The sequence below is a fragment of the Crinia signifera genome, chromosome 9, assembly GCF_055691185.1.
Source record: "Crinia signifera chromosome 9, ASM5569118v1, whole genome shotgun sequence".
Taxonomy (NCBI): domain Eukaryota; kingdom Metazoa; phylum Chordata; class Amphibia; order Anura; family Myobatrachidae; genus Crinia; species Crinia signifera.
In genome coordinates, this window is record NC_139225.1 from 144,447,559 (window position 1) to 144,465,511 (window position 17,953).

The 17,953-nt window shown below is 48.1% G+C and overlaps 1 protein-coding gene across 2 annotated transcripts in view; it reads left to right on the plus strand.

Annotated features, from left to right (window-relative positions):
- The window catches only part of LOC146036217 (uncharacterized), a 49,028-nt gene extending 37,449 nt beyond the window's left edge, over nt 1-11,579 (plus strand). Inside the window, exons 17-22 of one of the 2 annotated variants that reach the window (XM_083160078.1) lie at nt 3,441-3,493; nt 5,794-5,915; nt 6,696-6,745; nt 6,823-6,927; nt 8,623-8,729; nt 11,320-11,579. In XM_083160078.1, coding sequence (XP_083016204.1) covers nt 3,441-3,493; nt 5,794-5,915; nt 6,696-6,745; nt 6,823-6,927; nt 8,623-8,714 — 422 coding nt within the window. In that variant the 3' untranslated portion in view covers nt 8,715-8,729; nt 11,320-11,579. The remainder of the gene's footprint in view (nt 1-3,440; nt 3,494-5,793; nt 5,916-6,695; nt 6,746-6,822; nt 6,928-8,622; nt 8,730-11,319) is intronic. The other variant, XM_083160077.1, reaches the window with a different exon arrangement.
- The last annotated feature ends 6,374 nt before the right edge of the window (nt 11,580-17,953 follow it).

The window sequence follows — 17,953 nt, forward strand, 5'->3', positions numbered from 1 at the left end:
CTAAGTGCAGGACACTGATATTGTGACATAGTATATAGGGGAACTACTAAGTGCAGAACACTGATATAGTGACACAGCATATAGGGGCTCTACTAAGTGCAGGACACTGATATAGTGACATAGTATATAGGGACACTACTAAGTGCAGGACACTGATATAGTGACACAGTATAAAGGGACATTGCTCAGTGCAGGACACTGATATAGTGACACAGTATAAAGGGCCACTGCTAAGTGCAGGACACTGATATAGTGACACAGCATATAGGGTCATACTAAGTGCAGGACACTGATATAGTGACACAGCATATAGGGTCATACTAAGTGAAGAACACTGATATAGTGACACAGCATAGGGGCACTGCTAAGCGCAGGACACTGATATAGTGACACAGCATATAGGGACACTACTAAGTGCAGGACACTGATATAGTGACATAGTATAAAGGGACACTACTAAGTGCAGGACACTGATATAGGGCCTTATTCTGGTTGGAGCGGCCGGGCCGTACGCGTACGTCCCGGGGTTTTTCATGATCTGCGCATGCGTAAATTCGCTAATGCGCAGGCGCGACCACTCCACAACGCTTACGGACGGGTCTCTACGTGCGAAAAAACCTGTACGCGAGTGTACGGGCATTGGGGGCGGCATAGGGGCGTGTTGATGGGAGCGGCCGAAATAATGAGGGAAAATGGGCGTAAATATGGGCGTACACGGGGGTGTGCACCCAAAATGAGCGGTGCTACTACCGCACGATAGACTAAGGCACCGTTCGATTCGGACACCAAACAGGCGGCCGCCAACCGCCAGCTAAAACCACCCCTACAGATACCGCATGCCAGCGTGCGCCTGAGTTGGCTAATTAACGCTGATTACTACTCAAACACATACACCTGAATGTAATAAGCAATGCTGCAGTCTATTAACTCCAAACCATGATTTCACTGCCTGCAAGCCACACATGCAGCACGCAAACACATTGGAAGCTTATGTTTCTATGGGTTGGGATCATTTGGTCTATTGCATTATGGTAGAAAGTCATTAGGTCGAATCCATTAGGTCGACATGCTAAAAGGTCGACATGATTCTAGGTCGACATGGGAAAAGGTCGACATGATTCTAGGTCGAAAGGTCATTAGTTCGACAGGTCATTAGTTCGACAAGGTCATTAGTTCGACATTGTCTATGTCGACATTCACAAGGTCGACATGGGGTTTTTCACTGTTTTTTTACCTGAATGTCAACACAGTCGACATGGACACAGTTTAAAGTGCACTGCATCCCCTCGCATCGCTCGCTGCGCTCGCTATGCGTCGGGCACGGTGCCTCGCTGCGCTCGGCACACTATTTTATTCTCCCACCACGCCCTAGTGGATGGTAGGGCATGAAATACCGCCTGTCGGCACATGTTGGCTCAAAAAACAGTGAAAAACTCCATGTCGACCTTGTGAATGTCGACATAGACAATGTCGAACTAATGACCTTGTCGAACTAATGACCTGTCGAACTAATGACCTTTCGAACTAGAATCATGTCGACCTTTTCCCATGTTGACCTAGAGTCATGTCGACCTTTTAGCATGTCGACCTAATGGATTCGACCTAATGACTGTCGACCATAATGCAGTAGACCAAATGACCGCATCCCGTTTCTATACTTCTCCACATTTAAAGGTTTGTTTAATTTAAGGTAAGATTCTTTTTATACGCTAAGGTAGGTATTTGCTAAACAGACACATTCACTACCTGCTTTCATAGACTTTACGCAGTAGCACACTCAATCTACACAAGTCGACATGTGTCAACGTGTTCACTCTAATACTAACATAGGTTTTGTATTTAGGATACAATAACATAAACCACATCTAACACCTACAAAGGATGTTTCAGCAATGTTTGAAGCCCATGCCCACTATTTTGCACATAAATTAATTCAATCAATTAATTAATTTTCATAATTATAGTTGAAAGGCAAGATTTGCAGGTCCATATATGTGAAGGGTATGCCAGCGTGCACGGACGTACGCTCACTCTCACGAGCGGTGACATAAGCTGAGTTTTCCATTGAAAACAATAGGGACCCGTCCGTGCAAACTGGCGTACGCTCAGATCTCCGCAAGAAGTCGGTGGGGAGACGGAGGAGAGACGGCCGTAGACGGCGCCGTACGCTCAGTTGTACGCCAGTTGTCGGAGTGTAAGGGCTGGGCCGGCCGCGTACGTTGCCGTACGCTCATTTGTACACCACTCCCCTTCTACGGTATTTCTGCCCGTACGTAAGCGGCTGATTTGTGGGTGGACTTAACCCCAACGGCCGCGTACGGCTAGCGTGCGGTAATGGCGAACGTACGCACGTTTGGCCGCTCCGATCAGAATAAGGCCCATAGTGACATAGTATATAGGGGCACTACTAAGTGCAAGACACCGATATAGTGACACAGCATACAGGGGCACTACTAAGTGCAGGACACTGATATAGTGACATAGTATATAATGGCACTACTAAGTGCAGGACACAGATATTGTGACATAGTATATAGGGGCACTACTAAGTGCAGGACACTGATATAGGGACACATCATATAGGTGCACTACTAAGTGCAGGACACTGATATAGTGACATAGTATATAGGGTCACTACTAAGTGCAGGACACCGATATAGTGACACAGCATACAGGGGCACTACTAAGTGCAGGACACTGATATAGTGACATAGTATATAATGGCACTACTAAGTGCAGGACACTGATATTGTGACATAGTATATAGGGGAACTACTAAGTGCAGGACACTGATATAGTGACACAGCATATAGGGGCTCTACTAAGTGCAGGACACTGATATAGTGACATAGTATATAGGGACACTACTAAGTGCAGGACATTGATATAGTGACACAGTATAAAGGGACACTGCTTAGCGCAGGACACTGATATTGTGACACAGTATAAAGTGCCACTGCTAAGTGCAGAGCACTGATATAGTCACACGCATGTGCGTCCCGTTCTAGCCGAACCCGGGTGAACGGCGCGCCGCAACGGGACACTTTCCAGAGGGAAACCATCTGCACATGTTATACAATTAGCACTGCGTCTGGGGCAGAATACTGTGACACTTCACTTCCTAGTACATGGGTCCTCCATCTGCGGCCCTCCAGATGTTGTGAAACTACAAATCCCAGCATGCCTTGCCACAGTTTTGCTATAAGGGAGTGTTAAAACTGTGGCAAGGCATGCTGGGATTTGTAGTTTCACAACATCTGGAGGGCCGCAGTTTGAGGACCCATGTCCTAGTACATTAGAAAGGGTTTCACTCCCAATGCTGTGAATTGGATATAGAAGTGATGATGGTGAATCTAATGTAGTGTAATGTCAGTAATTGCTTAGGCCCATTGTATACAGGATGGTTTATCTGAATAAATAATATGTGTCTTCCCTTACAGCATTTGTGTGCTCAGAGCTGCCTGCGGAAGTGACCAGTCTAGACACAGAAAAGGTAACATTATCTCACTGGTGTTACAATGGCGCTGGGGGGGGGGGGGGACTCTTTAAAGCAGGCGCACATTTACAAATACTCCCTCAGGAGGGGAACTGGCCACACCTCCCTGCAATGACCACGCCCCCATCACCTGGGTCCGGGAAACCTGTCGGCAACCCTGATATTCTAGCTTAAGGTTCACAATGTGGGTGGATTTGTTTCCATAAACTTTTAATGTACTTCCAAAGAAAATCTATGTAAGAAGAGACATTAGTTATGTTGTCTGGTTGGCATAAGGCTGGCACAGCCATTAGTCAGATGCTTGCATGCCATCTGTGACTGCTACTGTCTCAGGAAAAGTACCAGCTACGCCGTCTAGTGGTCAATGATTTCTTTAGGCGCAAACAACTTAAACCTTTATATAACTCAGTAGTCCGCATTAGCACCGGTACATCTCCCAATCCTCCCGGCTCTCCCCAGGTGCCAACTACCCATCAGTGCTTCGCAGCCACCTCCTGATCACAGGCTCTCCCCCAGGTGCCAACTACCCATCAGTGCTTCGCAGCCTCCTCCTGACCGCAGGCTCTCCCCCAGGTGCCAACTACCCATCAGTGCTTCGCAGCCACCTCCTGACCACAGGCTCTCCCCCAGGTGCCAACTACCCATCAGTGCTTCGCAGCCACCTCGTTACCACAGGCTCTCCCCCAGGTGCCAACTACCCATCATTGCTTCGCAGTCACCTCCTGACCACAGGCTCTCCCCCGGGTGCCAACTACCCATCAGTGCTTCGCAACCACCGCCTGACCACAGGCTCTCCCCCAGGTGCCAACTACCCATCAGTGCTTCGCAGCCTCCTCCTGACCGCAGGCTCTCCCCCAGGTGCCAACTACCCATCAGTGCTTCGCAACCACCTCCTGACCACAGGCTCTCCCCCAGGTGCCAACTACCCATCATTGCTTCGCAGCCACCTCGTTACCACAGGCTCTCCCCCAGGTGCCAACTACCCATCATTGCTTCGCAGCCACCGCCTGACCACAGACTCTCCCCCAGGTGCCAACTACCCATCAGTGCTTTGCAGCCACCTCCTGACCACAGACTCTCCCCCAGGTGCCAACTACCCATCATTGCTTCGCAGCCACCTCATTACCACAGGCTCTCCCCCAGGTGCCAACTGCCCATCAGTGCTTCGTAGCCACCTCCTGACCACAGACTCTCCCTCAGGTGCCAACTACCCATCAGTGCTTCGCAACCACCTCCTGACCACAGGCTCTCCCCCAGGTGCCAACTACCCATCATTGCTTCGCAGCCACCTCGTTACCACAGGCTCTCCCCCAGGTGCCAACTACCCATCATTGCTTCGCAGCCACCGCCTGACCACAGACTCTCCCCCAGGTGCCAACTACCCATCATTGCTTTGCAGCCACCTCCTGACCACAGACTCTCCCCCAGGTGCCAACTACCCATCATTGCTTCGCAGCCACCTCATTACCACAGGCTCTCCCCCAGGTGCCAACTGCCCATCAGTGCTTCGTAGCCACCTCCTGACCACAGACTCTCCCCCAGGTGCCAACTACCCATCAGTGCTTCGCAACCACCTCCTGACCACAGGCTCTCCCCCAGGTGCCAACTACCCATCATTGCTTCGCAGCCACCTCGTTACCACAGGCTCTCCCCCAGGTGCCAACTACCCATCATTGCTTCGCAGCCACCGCCTGACCACAGGCTCTCCCCAGGTGCCAACTACCCATCAGTGCTTTGCAGCCACCTCCTGACCACAGACTCTCCCCCAGGTGCCAACTACCCATCATTGCTTCGCAGCCACCTCATTACCACAGGCTCTCCCCCAGGTGCCAACTGCCCATCAGTGCTTCGTAGCCACCTCCTGACCACAGACTCTCCCTCAGGTGCCAACTACCCATCAGTGTGTCCCAGCCACCTCCTGACCACAGACTCTCCCTCAGGTGCCAACTACCCATCAGTGTGTCGCAGCCACCTCCTGACCACAGGCTCACCCTCAGGTGCCAACTACCCATCAGTGTGTCGCAGCCACCTCCTGACCACAGGCTCTCCCTCAGGCGCCAACCACCCATCAGTGCTTCGCAGCCACCACCTGACCACATGTGTCTACTGAGGACAGCTGCCCAATATACTAACACAATATACACATGCAGTTAGTATCGGAGCGATGGGGTCGGGAAGTACCGCAAGCGGTTGGTAGATCCCTCTTCAAACCCCTGATGAGACCTACTGTACCACACAGGCCTAGTCTACTGCTTACACTGTTAGAATGATGACTGTGGCTTTCTCCCACCTCTCAGATCACTGGCGCATGGAAGCTGGCGGCTGTCGCATCCAATGTAGCGCAGAGTGATGTGCTCCTACCACCTGAAGTACAGTTTGTCGTGAATAATGAGGACATAACAATCACAGATGGCAGCTGGTAATTATCCTTCTTTACGCCTGCTGTGGGGGCTCGGGAGGCTCTGGGGGCTAATCCAGGCCTGATCGCATGGCTGCAAATTTGCACAGTGCCTGAGTATTGATCCATCTATTAACTGTCTATTTACTGCCTATCTTCCATCCAGCTTAAGTAATGTAGAAAAGAATGGGGCCAGTATGTGACACTGACAATATGGGAACTGGTAATGTGTATTATAGTGCCCGGGCTGGGACAGATAATACAATAATAAGTGCTATTACCGGTAATGTGTACTGTGAGCCAGGCTGGTAGTAACAGCAGGAGTACTGTTGTACAGTGAGCAGGTACAAAGTTACGCTGAGACATAAGGGCGTCCTGAAGCGAACAGTGTTGCACTGGCAAGTGGTAATTGTCCAGAAAGGGTATAAATAGAGTCTCCTGAATCCCGATTGGTTGCCTGAGTGAGCTGAGTGCAGAGAATGTTCCTAGCAGTCAGTGGAGGCTAACAGACTCCAAAAGACCCCAGGGCAAGCTGGGAGAGACAATCCCGGGGTTAGTATGGGGGGGGGGGGGCAGAGTCCCGGACTGTGACACGTGTGCCGTACCTTACATTGATCATTGAAAGCTGCAGTCTGACAAGTAAGTGCTTCTTCCAGAAATAACATTTTAGCATTTTGGGAAGGGCCCTGGAGACCAGAGACTACAGTCCAGGTGGACTTGGTTGATGTGGTCATTCTTACTATTGATTGAGCTATTTTCTACTCATTTATGAAATGTATAATTCTGATCATGTCATTACAGGAGCAGCACACTGGGGAAAGTGGGAGACAGACGTCTGCAATTTGCAAAAGGTGGGATCCCCTTCAAAGACCGTCCCCTGTCAGTACCTATGGCCCCCTCCTTTCATGCATATTTCTGTATTTTACAGCTGGTGAAAGTGTAATGGAGATGAGATTTCATGAACCTCTGGGAGATTCTCTGCTTGCCTGGGTTGGCAACACGGCCGAGCACAAGATCTTTCTCGTCCTGTTTTGTGAGTGTCCCTGTTTTTCTAGAGTATAACAATGAATAAGACACAATAGAAAGGGGGGGGGATTGGTTTCATAACAATCGGAGGTGCGCAGAACATTCCGTTACCAGTGGCCAACTATGCATGACCACCGGTATTCTACACTAGTATACTATACATATGCACTCAATCTAATACACTCTATATTCCCTACCACATGTACACACACACACACAGGCATTCTAGGGTTTAACTTTGTTGGGAGCCAATTAACCTACCTGTATATTTTTGGATTGTGGGAGGAAACCGGTGTACCAGGAGGAAACCCACGCAAGTACGGGGAGAACATATAAACGCTGCACAGTTAGGGCCATGGTGGGGATAGAACCCATGACCTCAGCGCTGTGAGGCAGTAATGCTAACCATTACACCATCCGTACTGCCCCGTATATATAACACATGGTGGGAATAGAACCCATGACCTCAGCGCTGTGAGGCAATAATGCTAACCATTACACCATCCGTACTGCCCTGTATATATAACACATGGTGGGAATAGAAACCATGACCTCAGTGCTGTGAGGCAGTAATGCTAACCATTACACCAGCCGTACTGCCCCGTATATATAACACATGGTGGGGATAGAACCCATGACCACAGTGCTGTGAGGCAGTAATGCTAACCATTACACCATCCATACTGCCCCGTATATATAACACATGGTGGGGATAGAACCCATGACCTCAGTGCTGTGAGGCAGTAATGCTATAACCATTACACCAGCCGTACTGCCCCGTATATATAACACATGGTGGGGATAGAACCCATGACCTCAGTGCTGTGAGGCAGTAATGTAACCATTACACCATCCGTACTGCCCCGTATATATAACACATGGCGGGGATAGAACCCATGACCTCAGCGCTGTGAGGCAGTAATGCTAACCATTACACCATCCGTACTGCCCCGTATATATAACACATGGTGGGAATAGAACCCATGACCTCAGTGCTGTGAGGCAGTAATGTAACCATTACACCATCCGTACTGTCCTGTATATATAACACATGGTGGGGATAGAACCCATGACCTCAGTGCTGTGAGGCAGTAATGCTAACCATTACACCGTCCGTACTGCTATAACTCAGATCTGTCACTATCCCAATAAAGTTTTCACTTTGCACTCAGCTGCATGTTTGCTGAATAGGAAGCAAACTCCTCATTACCTCAAGGCCCAGATTGCAGGTTCTGAATAAAACCGATTTTTCCAGTTTCTGCAATAATTGCATGCATTCTATACACCTAGGGGCCGAATTTGGCCCCGTCACTGATGGTGGGGGACTGCTCATGCGCATAGGAGATAATGCGCATGTGGAAACCCCCCTCAGCAAGCGACTTTGGCGGGGCTCTCACTGACTGACTGACACCCGGCATTTCCTGGGCGTGCCCCTTCGCGTGTGGATGACATCACCAACTGTTCAGTTCTTGCCCATAAATGTCCACTACATGCAGAGAGAGAGATCTGGCAATGGACAGATTGATCTGTCCACACTCTCGGTCTCCCCCTGTGACACATGTGCGACAGAATAATAAGCATGCTTAGCACCATAAGAACTGACTGAACTGCTGTATATATACAGTATACATATATTACGCTATTGTCAGACTGCTTTCCTTGTATTGCCCCCCCGGTGGATAACCAATCACATCTGTTACAGCTAAATCCGGCCTGGCAACACCAGAGGACACTGCAAAGTTTAAGCACTTTGCATCCTGCCTGTCCATCCATGTGGCATTTATACATGAATAAAGGTAAGATGTGCAGGTGAGGAACATGACTACACCCAGCAATTTGTATGCTATAAATCCTATTATATGCAGGAGTGAGAAATGCCTTTACTTGTCTATATATTCAATGGTGTTGCTGAGGAAAGCCCATTGTACCTTTTTCAAACCTCCCAACCAGTGTTCCCTCTAAGCTGTGCGCGTGTGCGCGCGCACACAACTCGACGAGCATGCGCACAGACATTACAACAGAGCGCACAAAACAGCAGTGGTCCCTTTTTGCAGTTGTGGACTCAATTAATGTGTGTTTCACCCATTAACTACATTGTATGCTGTGTTTTGAATGTTTAAATGTTTAATATCATTTTGAAGTAAAGTTAACACAAATGCTGAACTTCATTTTCCAGTTATATTTAAGCGACGCACAAAAATTTTAATTTCCTTCCAAACTTGCACAGCCAAAATCTTTTGCCGCACACAGCCTTCGTAAAATTAGAGGGAACATTGCTCCCAACCCAACATTGTTGAACTGAAAATTGGGATTTTCCACATACTGAAAAAGGAGGTGGGGCCTTGTAGAGAAGGGGTGGAGCCTTGTGGCAACTCCCATTTGCATCACGAGGGGGGGGGGTTGCCTATCATTCTTGCCACGCCCAAAGCCATACCTCCCAACTGACGCGCTTTCCACAGGAACGTCCCATTTTTGGGGACATTCCCGCAGCCCACCTGGGGCCAGCAGTGTCCTGGGAGTTGGGAGTCCCCGCTGACACCCGCTGGGCAACGTCTATTCCATGTAGACAGAGGGGGCAGCAGCGGCAAAATGGGGGCTTGGCCATGTGTGAGTGACTCGATTTGAAGGCCACGCCACCAAATTTTGGGCTCCCATCAGCGGCGTGTGCAAAAGTCCCTCTACCTCGCCGTTAAATGTTGGGAGGTATGTCAAAGCTCACCCTTCACCGTGAATAAATTCTGTGTGAATGGATGATGGTGAACCCCCCTTCCCCCACTGGAGCCCACAGATTGGAAAGGTGGGAAAGTCCCTGAAAACAGGACTGTCACTCTAAAGGTTGATAGGTACGGCTTACCACATGTGCAAATTATTGTAGTCCTCATGATCAGTGACACACCAATAAAATAGAGCTTTCTCTCTGATGGGAAGTTGTGTCAAATCTTGGAGTTAGATAAAGTGAAGAGAGACAAAGTACCAGCCAAACAGCTCCGGTCATTTTACAGACAGTGGGCAAAACATACCCTCCAACATTGGTGGAAGTGGAAGAGAAACGAGCATGCACTCAAATTAAGGGCCATGCCCCTCCTTTTTTCACTGCTGTTAAGGGCATGGCCAGCGCTGTAAGAGCTGCTGGCCATGCCCCCCACCCCCTCTCTGCAGTGAATAGACGCTGTACCATACTTGCCTACTTTTGAAAACTAGTTTCAGGGAAATTATAGTTGCTAGTAGAATTTTGCACAGTGCCCCATCAACGGGGCTTGTCATGCTCCACCCAAAGGGCGTGGCTAGTTCCATATATGGGAGTGTCCATGCTTAAATGCTTGTGGCAAGATTTTTCGAGATAACATCAGTAACTATATACTTTGGTAAATGTAGCGAGTATAGATGATAACATTGCTGCCTGCAGTATTGGATTATTTGTTTGCAATTATTTGCTGTGATATTTAGTTTATTCTTTCTCAGCACAACATATGTAATAAGAAATGTGATGCCTATGCAGTGGCGCAAGTAGAAATTACTTCTTAGTGGTACTATAAGTGCGCGCCTTAGGTGCTCGTGCCAAACGTGGGCGTGGCCATGTGTCGAGGGGGCATGGTCATATGAAACTCGATGAGTGGTTATGCCCCACACAGTAATGAATCTTACATATCATACCACACGCCGTAATACCCATTACACATTATGTCCCACACTGTAATGCCCACTTCACATTCACATTATGCCCCACACTGTAATGCCCATTACACATGATGTCACACACTATAATGCCACATAAGTGCCACTTACCCAGATGCTCATTGCTAGGAGTTTCTTTGTCAATGCCAGGAGCTTCATGCTCGATGCCAAGGGGGTTTCATGCTTGTTGCTGTGGGGGATTACATGCTTGTTGCTGTGGGGAATTACATGCTCATTGCCAAGGGGACTTCATACTCATAGCGACAGGGGATTACATGTTCTGCCAAAGGGCAGTTCATCTTTGTTGCCATGGGGGAGTGAGGCTCATGATGACAGCCACGAGCCTGGCAGAATGGGAGTGTGATGACCACCGGGCAGAGAGCGGTGGGCTGCCCGGCTGTCTTCTGAGCAGGTCCACGGCTATTTGAAATATTGCGCGGGGTCGACAGCCAATAGGAGCAGCTGCTGATTGGCTGCCAGGCCACAAGCTCCTATTGGCTGGCCACCCGGCGCGATATTTCAGGTAGCCGTGGACCTGCTCAGCGGACATCCAGGCAGTCCACCGCCCTCTGCCCGGTTGTCACATCGCTTCCGTTCTGCCGGGTGATCCCTTTTGTTACTAAACCCCACAGTGTCAGCAGCAATCTGCCCCTGGAAATGATTTACAGATGTCGGCCTCTATTTCATGACCGGATATAATATAACCAACACTGTCTTGTTTCAGGTTCTAGATAAAACAATTGACATCGCTGCAGGAAGCCTGACAGAGCTCTCGCTGGGTCACATGATGTGGGCCGATCCATGACCCCACTGACAGCAGGAATATACAATATGGCCGGGCTGGAAGCCTGTTGGCGCAAAGACGCATAACAGAAATTACAGGAATTAATAAAACATAGTTGGAACTTTACATTGCAGGCCGTTGCAGTTTTTGAAATGTTCTAATGAGAAAATAAACTATTAAAAAATTGTATCAATTGTTAATTGAAGTAAAAATGATGTGTTTTTTATAAATTAATTAATTTGAGATAGTGGAATTCTTCCTTTGAGAATAGCAGACGTTTACAGACACTGTGCAGTGGCAGAACTTATGGGTGGTGGGCCAGATGCAAAAATATAATTTGGTCCCCCATCCTCCACCCAAACCCAAGATCACAATAGGCAACACAGAACTGGGTGACAGGGAGAGGCAGAGGGTGACACGGAGAGGCAGAGGGTGGCAGGGGGAGGAGGAGGGTGGCAGGGGACAGTGACGTAACTCCCGGAGGCAATGGAGACATTTGCCGCCGGGCGTTAGCCATCAGGGGGGCACAGCAGTGGTGTAACTAGCAATTTTGCTGCCCCCGTCCAAAAAATTTGTGGCGCCCCCTCCCCTCCTATATGTCAGCAGGCACCGGGGATCGAGCGGGGTAGGCTGGACGCTGACACGTGTGACACACACGGTAGCTGGCAGGGGATAATAGCCAGCGGAGGTGAGCGCTGGGGCTTGGTGATCTCTCTCCTCCACTCTTCTCCTCTCCCACCGCCTCCCTGCTTAGTGCTTACCGCGTCCTGACAGCTCAGTTTTCCACCAGCCGCGCTGTTCCTGGCCACAGTGATCAGACAGCCTATCTGATCACTGTGGCCAGGAGCGGCGAGGCAGGCAGAAAAACTGTCTCAGTTGTACCGCTAACTGCCATCCCCGTCCGCCGGGTACATTCTCGGCCTGGCTACAGGGAGCCATTAGAACACTGAACCTGCGCCCCAGTGGTGCCTGCAAAAAAGTGTGGCCGTGAGTATGGCATATGGTGGTTTTTTTTGGGGGGGGGGGGGGGGCGCGCGGCGCGAGGTGCGTGTTTGGGTATAGGAAGTGGGCACCACTATCAATACCGCCTCCGGGCGCATCGTATGAACTTACGCCACTGGCAGGGGAAGTCAGAGGGCCTTATTCTGGTTGGTGCGGCCGGGCCGTACGCGTACGTTCCGGGGTTTTTTATGATCTGCGCATGCGTACATTCGCTAATGCGCAGGCGCGAGCACAACACAACGCTTACGGACGGGTCTCTACGTGCGAAAAAACCTGTACGCGAGTGTACGGGCATTGGGGGCGGCATAGGGGCGTGATGAGGGGAGCGGCCGAAATAATGAGGGAAAATGGGCGTAAATATGGGCGTACACGGGGGTGTGCACCAAAAATGAGCGGTGCTACTACCGCACGATCGCCTAAAGCACCGTTCATTTCGGACACAAAACAGGCGGCCGCCAACCGCCAGCTCAGACCACCCCTACAGATACCGCATGCCAGCGTGCGCCTGGGTTTGCTAATTAACGCTGATTACTACTCAAACACATACACCTGAATGTAATAACCAATGCTGCAGTCTATTAACTCCAAACCATGATTTCACTACCTGCAAGCCACACACAGCACTCAAACACATTGGAAGCTTATCTTTCTATACTTCTCGACATTTAAAGGTTTGTTTAATTTAAGGTAAGAATCTTTTTAAGACCTGCTTATATATGCTAAGGTAGGTATTTGCTAAACAGTTATACACATTCACTACGTGCTTTCATAGACTTTACACAGTAGCACACTCAATCTACACAAGTCGACATGTGTCAACGTGTTCACTCTAATACAAACATAGGTTTTGTATTTATGATACAATAACATAAACCACATCTAACACCTACAAAGGATGTTTCAGCAATGTTTTAAGCCCATGCCCACTATTTTGCACATTAATTAATTCAATCACTTAATTAATTTTCATAATTATAGTTGAAAGGCAAGATTTGCAGGTCCATATATGTGAAGGGTATGCCAGCGTACACGGACGTACGCTCACTCTCACGAGCGGTGACATAAGCTGAGTTTTCTATTGAAAACAATAGGGACCCGTCCGTGCAAGCTGGCGTACGCTCAGATAGCCGCAAGAAGTCGGTGGGAAGACGGACGAGAGACGTCCGTAAACGGTGGTGTACGCTCAATTGTACGCAAGTTGTCGGAGTGTAAGGGCTGGTCCGTCCGTGTACGTTGGCGTACGCTCAATTGTACGCCACTCCCCTTCGACGTTGTTACTGGCCGTACGTATGCGGCTGATTTGTGGGTGGACTTAACCCCAACGGCCGCGTACGGATAGCGTACGGTAATATGGAACGTACGCACGTTTGGCCGCTACGATCAGAATAACCTCCAGAGTGTGACAGGGAAAACAGTGGGTGATAGGGGGAGGCAGAGTGTGACAGGGAAAAACAGTGGGTGACAGGGAGAGGCAGGGGGAGGCAGAGTGTGACAGAGAAAAACAGTGGGTGACAGGAAGAATGTGGCAGTGGGTGAAAGGGAAAGGCAGAGGGTTGAAGGGGAAGTCAGAGTGTGACAGGGAGAGGCAGAGGGTGGCAGGGGGAGGCAGAGTGTGACAGGGAAAAACAGTGGGTGACAGGGGCAGCAGTGGGCCCCTACCTATTGCACCAATGGTAGTTCCGCCTCGGATGTATACGTACAAAATGCATATGGGGTGTCACATCCCTCCATCACCTCTTCAGTATGCCTGAACTAGTATACGTACATGGGACTACACTTTAGTGAGCAGTCCTTAGGGCAAAAAAAAAAACACAATCAACTATTTGTCTGGAACAAACCATGTTGCGCTAGCATTAAAGTTAACGTTATGAATGTCCCCATGTCAACATTTTATCAATGTTGGCATGTTAAATGTCGACATGATGAGCATTTATCAGAAAAAGGACAGGGTTTTCTATGGGCCCGGAAAGGCTATATAAAGGAGAAGTGTCCAACGTTGCTCAATACATAAATGACAGATGGACATGTGCTGGAATCCTTCCCTTTACAAACCAGGAGAGCTGCAGATAAACAGGGTTGTATTTACTAAGATGGGAGCTCTATTGAACATCGGATGTTGCCCATAGCCATACATCCCAACTTTGACGGTGTACATGTCAACTGTGTCGACATTCGGGACAAAAAAACATGAAAAACCTCATGATGGCTTTTTGACTGCAGACCTTGCCATTGGTCACCTAACGCTTGAGTCGACCTTCCAACCCTGTCGACTTTAGCCATGTTGACTTATTTCAAGTGTCGACCTAAAACCCTGTCGACCTTTGGTGGTCAACCCAATACCTGTTGACCTAAATTGGATTGACCCAATGATCCATACCCTTCCAAGATACATAAACCATGATGTCCCAGAGAGAGGCAAAATTAAAACATCTAAAAGTTTCTCATTAGTATTCAAATAAAAATGCACAGAAGAAAAATGATGTGACATAAAATGAATGAATGATAAAAAATAATAAACCAATATCTTTGAATCACACTATGACGTTATAACAAATATATTCCTGATATAGATACAATGTAAAAAAGAAACCATAAAATAAATGAAAAGGCTTCGCCGTATTTCTGCAACGCGTTTCAAGATACCGGGTGACTTCATCAGGTCACCTCCCCTGGACACTTCCTCAGGCAGTAGAAAGTGAATGGCTTGTCAACACTGTGGCTATGTTGACATTCTCATGCCAACATTATAAATGTCATCCAATGTTGAGAGGATGAGTGGCTCCGGGTTGGTGGCTGGTGACGGTGTCCTGCAGGCAGCCAGGGAGAGCCGTGAAGGAAGTTTACGGTATATTAGATCTACAATGTCTTGGTCTGCTGTCAAAAGGTCAAACACTATTGGTCGACAGGGTCAAAAGGGCGACATGGTCAAAAGGTAGAAAAGGTCAAAAGTTCAACATTCATAAGGTCGACAGTCAAAAGGTCAACATGGTCACTAGATCGACATGAAAAAAGGTTGACATGAGTTTTTCCATCGTTTCTTTTGGGTGTCTATGTTGACATAGGTCGGTATGGATACCGTCTAAGTGTACAGCGTCCCCGCGCATGGCTCGTCATGCTTCGGGCACGGTGCCTCGCTGCACTTGGCACACTATTATATTCTCCCACCACACCGTAGTGGATGGTAGGATAGGAAATACCGCCTGCTGACCCATGTCGGCTCAGACATTTTTTTTTTAAACTCATGTCAACCTTTTTCCATTTCGACCTTTTGACTATGTCGACATTTTGACTTTCGGCCTTTTGAACATGTCGACATTTTGACTGTTGGATACAAACAAGGGTTTTTGGATCCGCACAGACTCAACTCATTGATTATAACATTTTACAGAAATTCATCTATGAAACCAATATATTGGACTACCTCTCACGGTTTTTGTAGTCTTGGATTGGTGGTGCGCCCAACACATTCAGTATTGTAACTGAATAGGAAGGGGTTTGTTTGCAGAGGGCAAACTAAAAGACAAATGTGCCTTTTTGGGCGCACTCTTTTGTATATCAATTATTTGAAATGATTATTTGTTTAAGACATCACTTTTATTGGACTCTGCACATAAAAATTTGGAGGCAATTTGTAACTACTTAGTTGTACGGTCAAATCCAAATACACCTCTACTGTCAAAAATGAAAACACAATATAATTATTCGAGTAGACTCGGATTTAGGTTAGACTTGGCACTTCTCTATGCTAACTGGAAATTTATTATCGTTTGCTAGCTGCCTTAGTCTATCACAAAGAAAACCGGTCTATAAATTGCACATACTCTTTTTATTTTTATTATTATTATTGTATATGCATCATATTACATCTTTATAAATTTTTTGTAAAAGGTTTTTGTGTGTTTTTATTAAAATATTCGCACCTAGAAGTCTCTAGATTCCCGCGTGAAAAAGTGCTCCCACAGCCGGCGGCTCCTGTGTATCTGCTGTTTGATCACCTCGCCTACGTTACCCGCCGGCTATTCACCAGAAGTCACCTGTCTGGTTACTAGGCCGGCCCCTATTTGGCACTGTTGGAATCTGGCCCCGATGTTAGGGTGTATGGGTAACCTTACGGCGATGGTGTCAAATGAGAGTACCAGGTTGGTTGTGTTCGGGAGCTAGGGTACAGATCACTTCTGCTTTCCAATCCAGCACAGTGTGTTCCCTGGTGCTTTTCAGTAGTGCAGGGATAACACCAAAGCCTGGATGGATGAGAGAGTGATAGAAAGGGTGGATACCAGTTACAGAGTGTCAGACCACTAGACATCCAGACTTCTGCTTTCAGGGATCTGTCAAGACATCGAATCCCCGATGAGAGAGTCTTCTGTTGTCAGGTTATTAACTGACGAAAGAGTGTTATATAGAGTTAGATAGGAAATTGCCCAATAAACAATTTGCATAGGAAGGTTATTAGGAGATTAATTGAGTATGCTCGTGGTTATCTGGCACCCTTCGTGTAGAGATTTCCTACACCACAGTGGGTGTTATGTCTCTTAGATATCCTTTCACGACAGATGGCTGTGAGAATATATATATATCCACTATACCATGATGCTCAGAAACAATGTCAGGTAGTTAAGCACACACCTCTCTGATGTTGATCTCAAATTAATGTCTTTCAGGCGAAAAAAATTGCACATAAGATTGCTAACCACAGATTGTATGGTGTGTACGGAATATCAGTTAATCAAAAAACTCCAGTGAATAGTACTACACTCCTTGTTTTCTATTCGAATTTCATACACACATTTTATGCCAAGGGTGATTTATTAATTAACCATGATTGAGTGGTGCATACCATAAATCCATTAATAGTCCAGCAATCAATTATGCTAGCAAGTGGAATATATACATGGGTTTTAGAGTTCTGATTTCTTAATGGTCAGAGTGAATACAACCAGCATAAGAGTGTCCTAATGTTTGTAACAAGACACTATTAGTTTGTTCACACAGTTCAAATGCATCTATTTCACATATATTTCACAGCTGATCACAGTTTCTTGTCTACTGCAATCAGAGGCGTAGGGAGGGCGGAGCCACCGGAGCTCATGCTCCGGGCGGCGTCTGGTGGAATGGCGCCGCCGGCCCGCCCCCCCTCCGCAAATGATCAAGTATATCATACACACTAACGGCGGGCAGCAGCCGTGTGCCGGCGACTGCCCTGCCCGGCGCCTGCCTCCTGCTGCTGCTGCTGCTCGTTCCGGCTTCCGGGCAGCGCAGCAGCACTCCAGACCCCTCAGGCTCCCCTATCAGTTTGGCTCTGAAGTAGCTCCGCCCCCAACTGTGCTCTCTAGTTCCTTCATTCTCGATGTCCTCCTCCATCCTGCCTGCCTGCTTCTTCCACTGGCACTGCATGGCAGGCACTGCATCAACTACATGCGGAGCACAAGACAGAGGTACTCCCAAATCGAACCACCTGCAGTCTCTCACTTTGCAATACATTTTGCTTCAGCCCCCTCCCCCACATGTGCTTACAGTATGTGAAGACATGCTGGCTGCTGCTGCAGCTTCTCTTTGGTGAGCAGCAGCAATA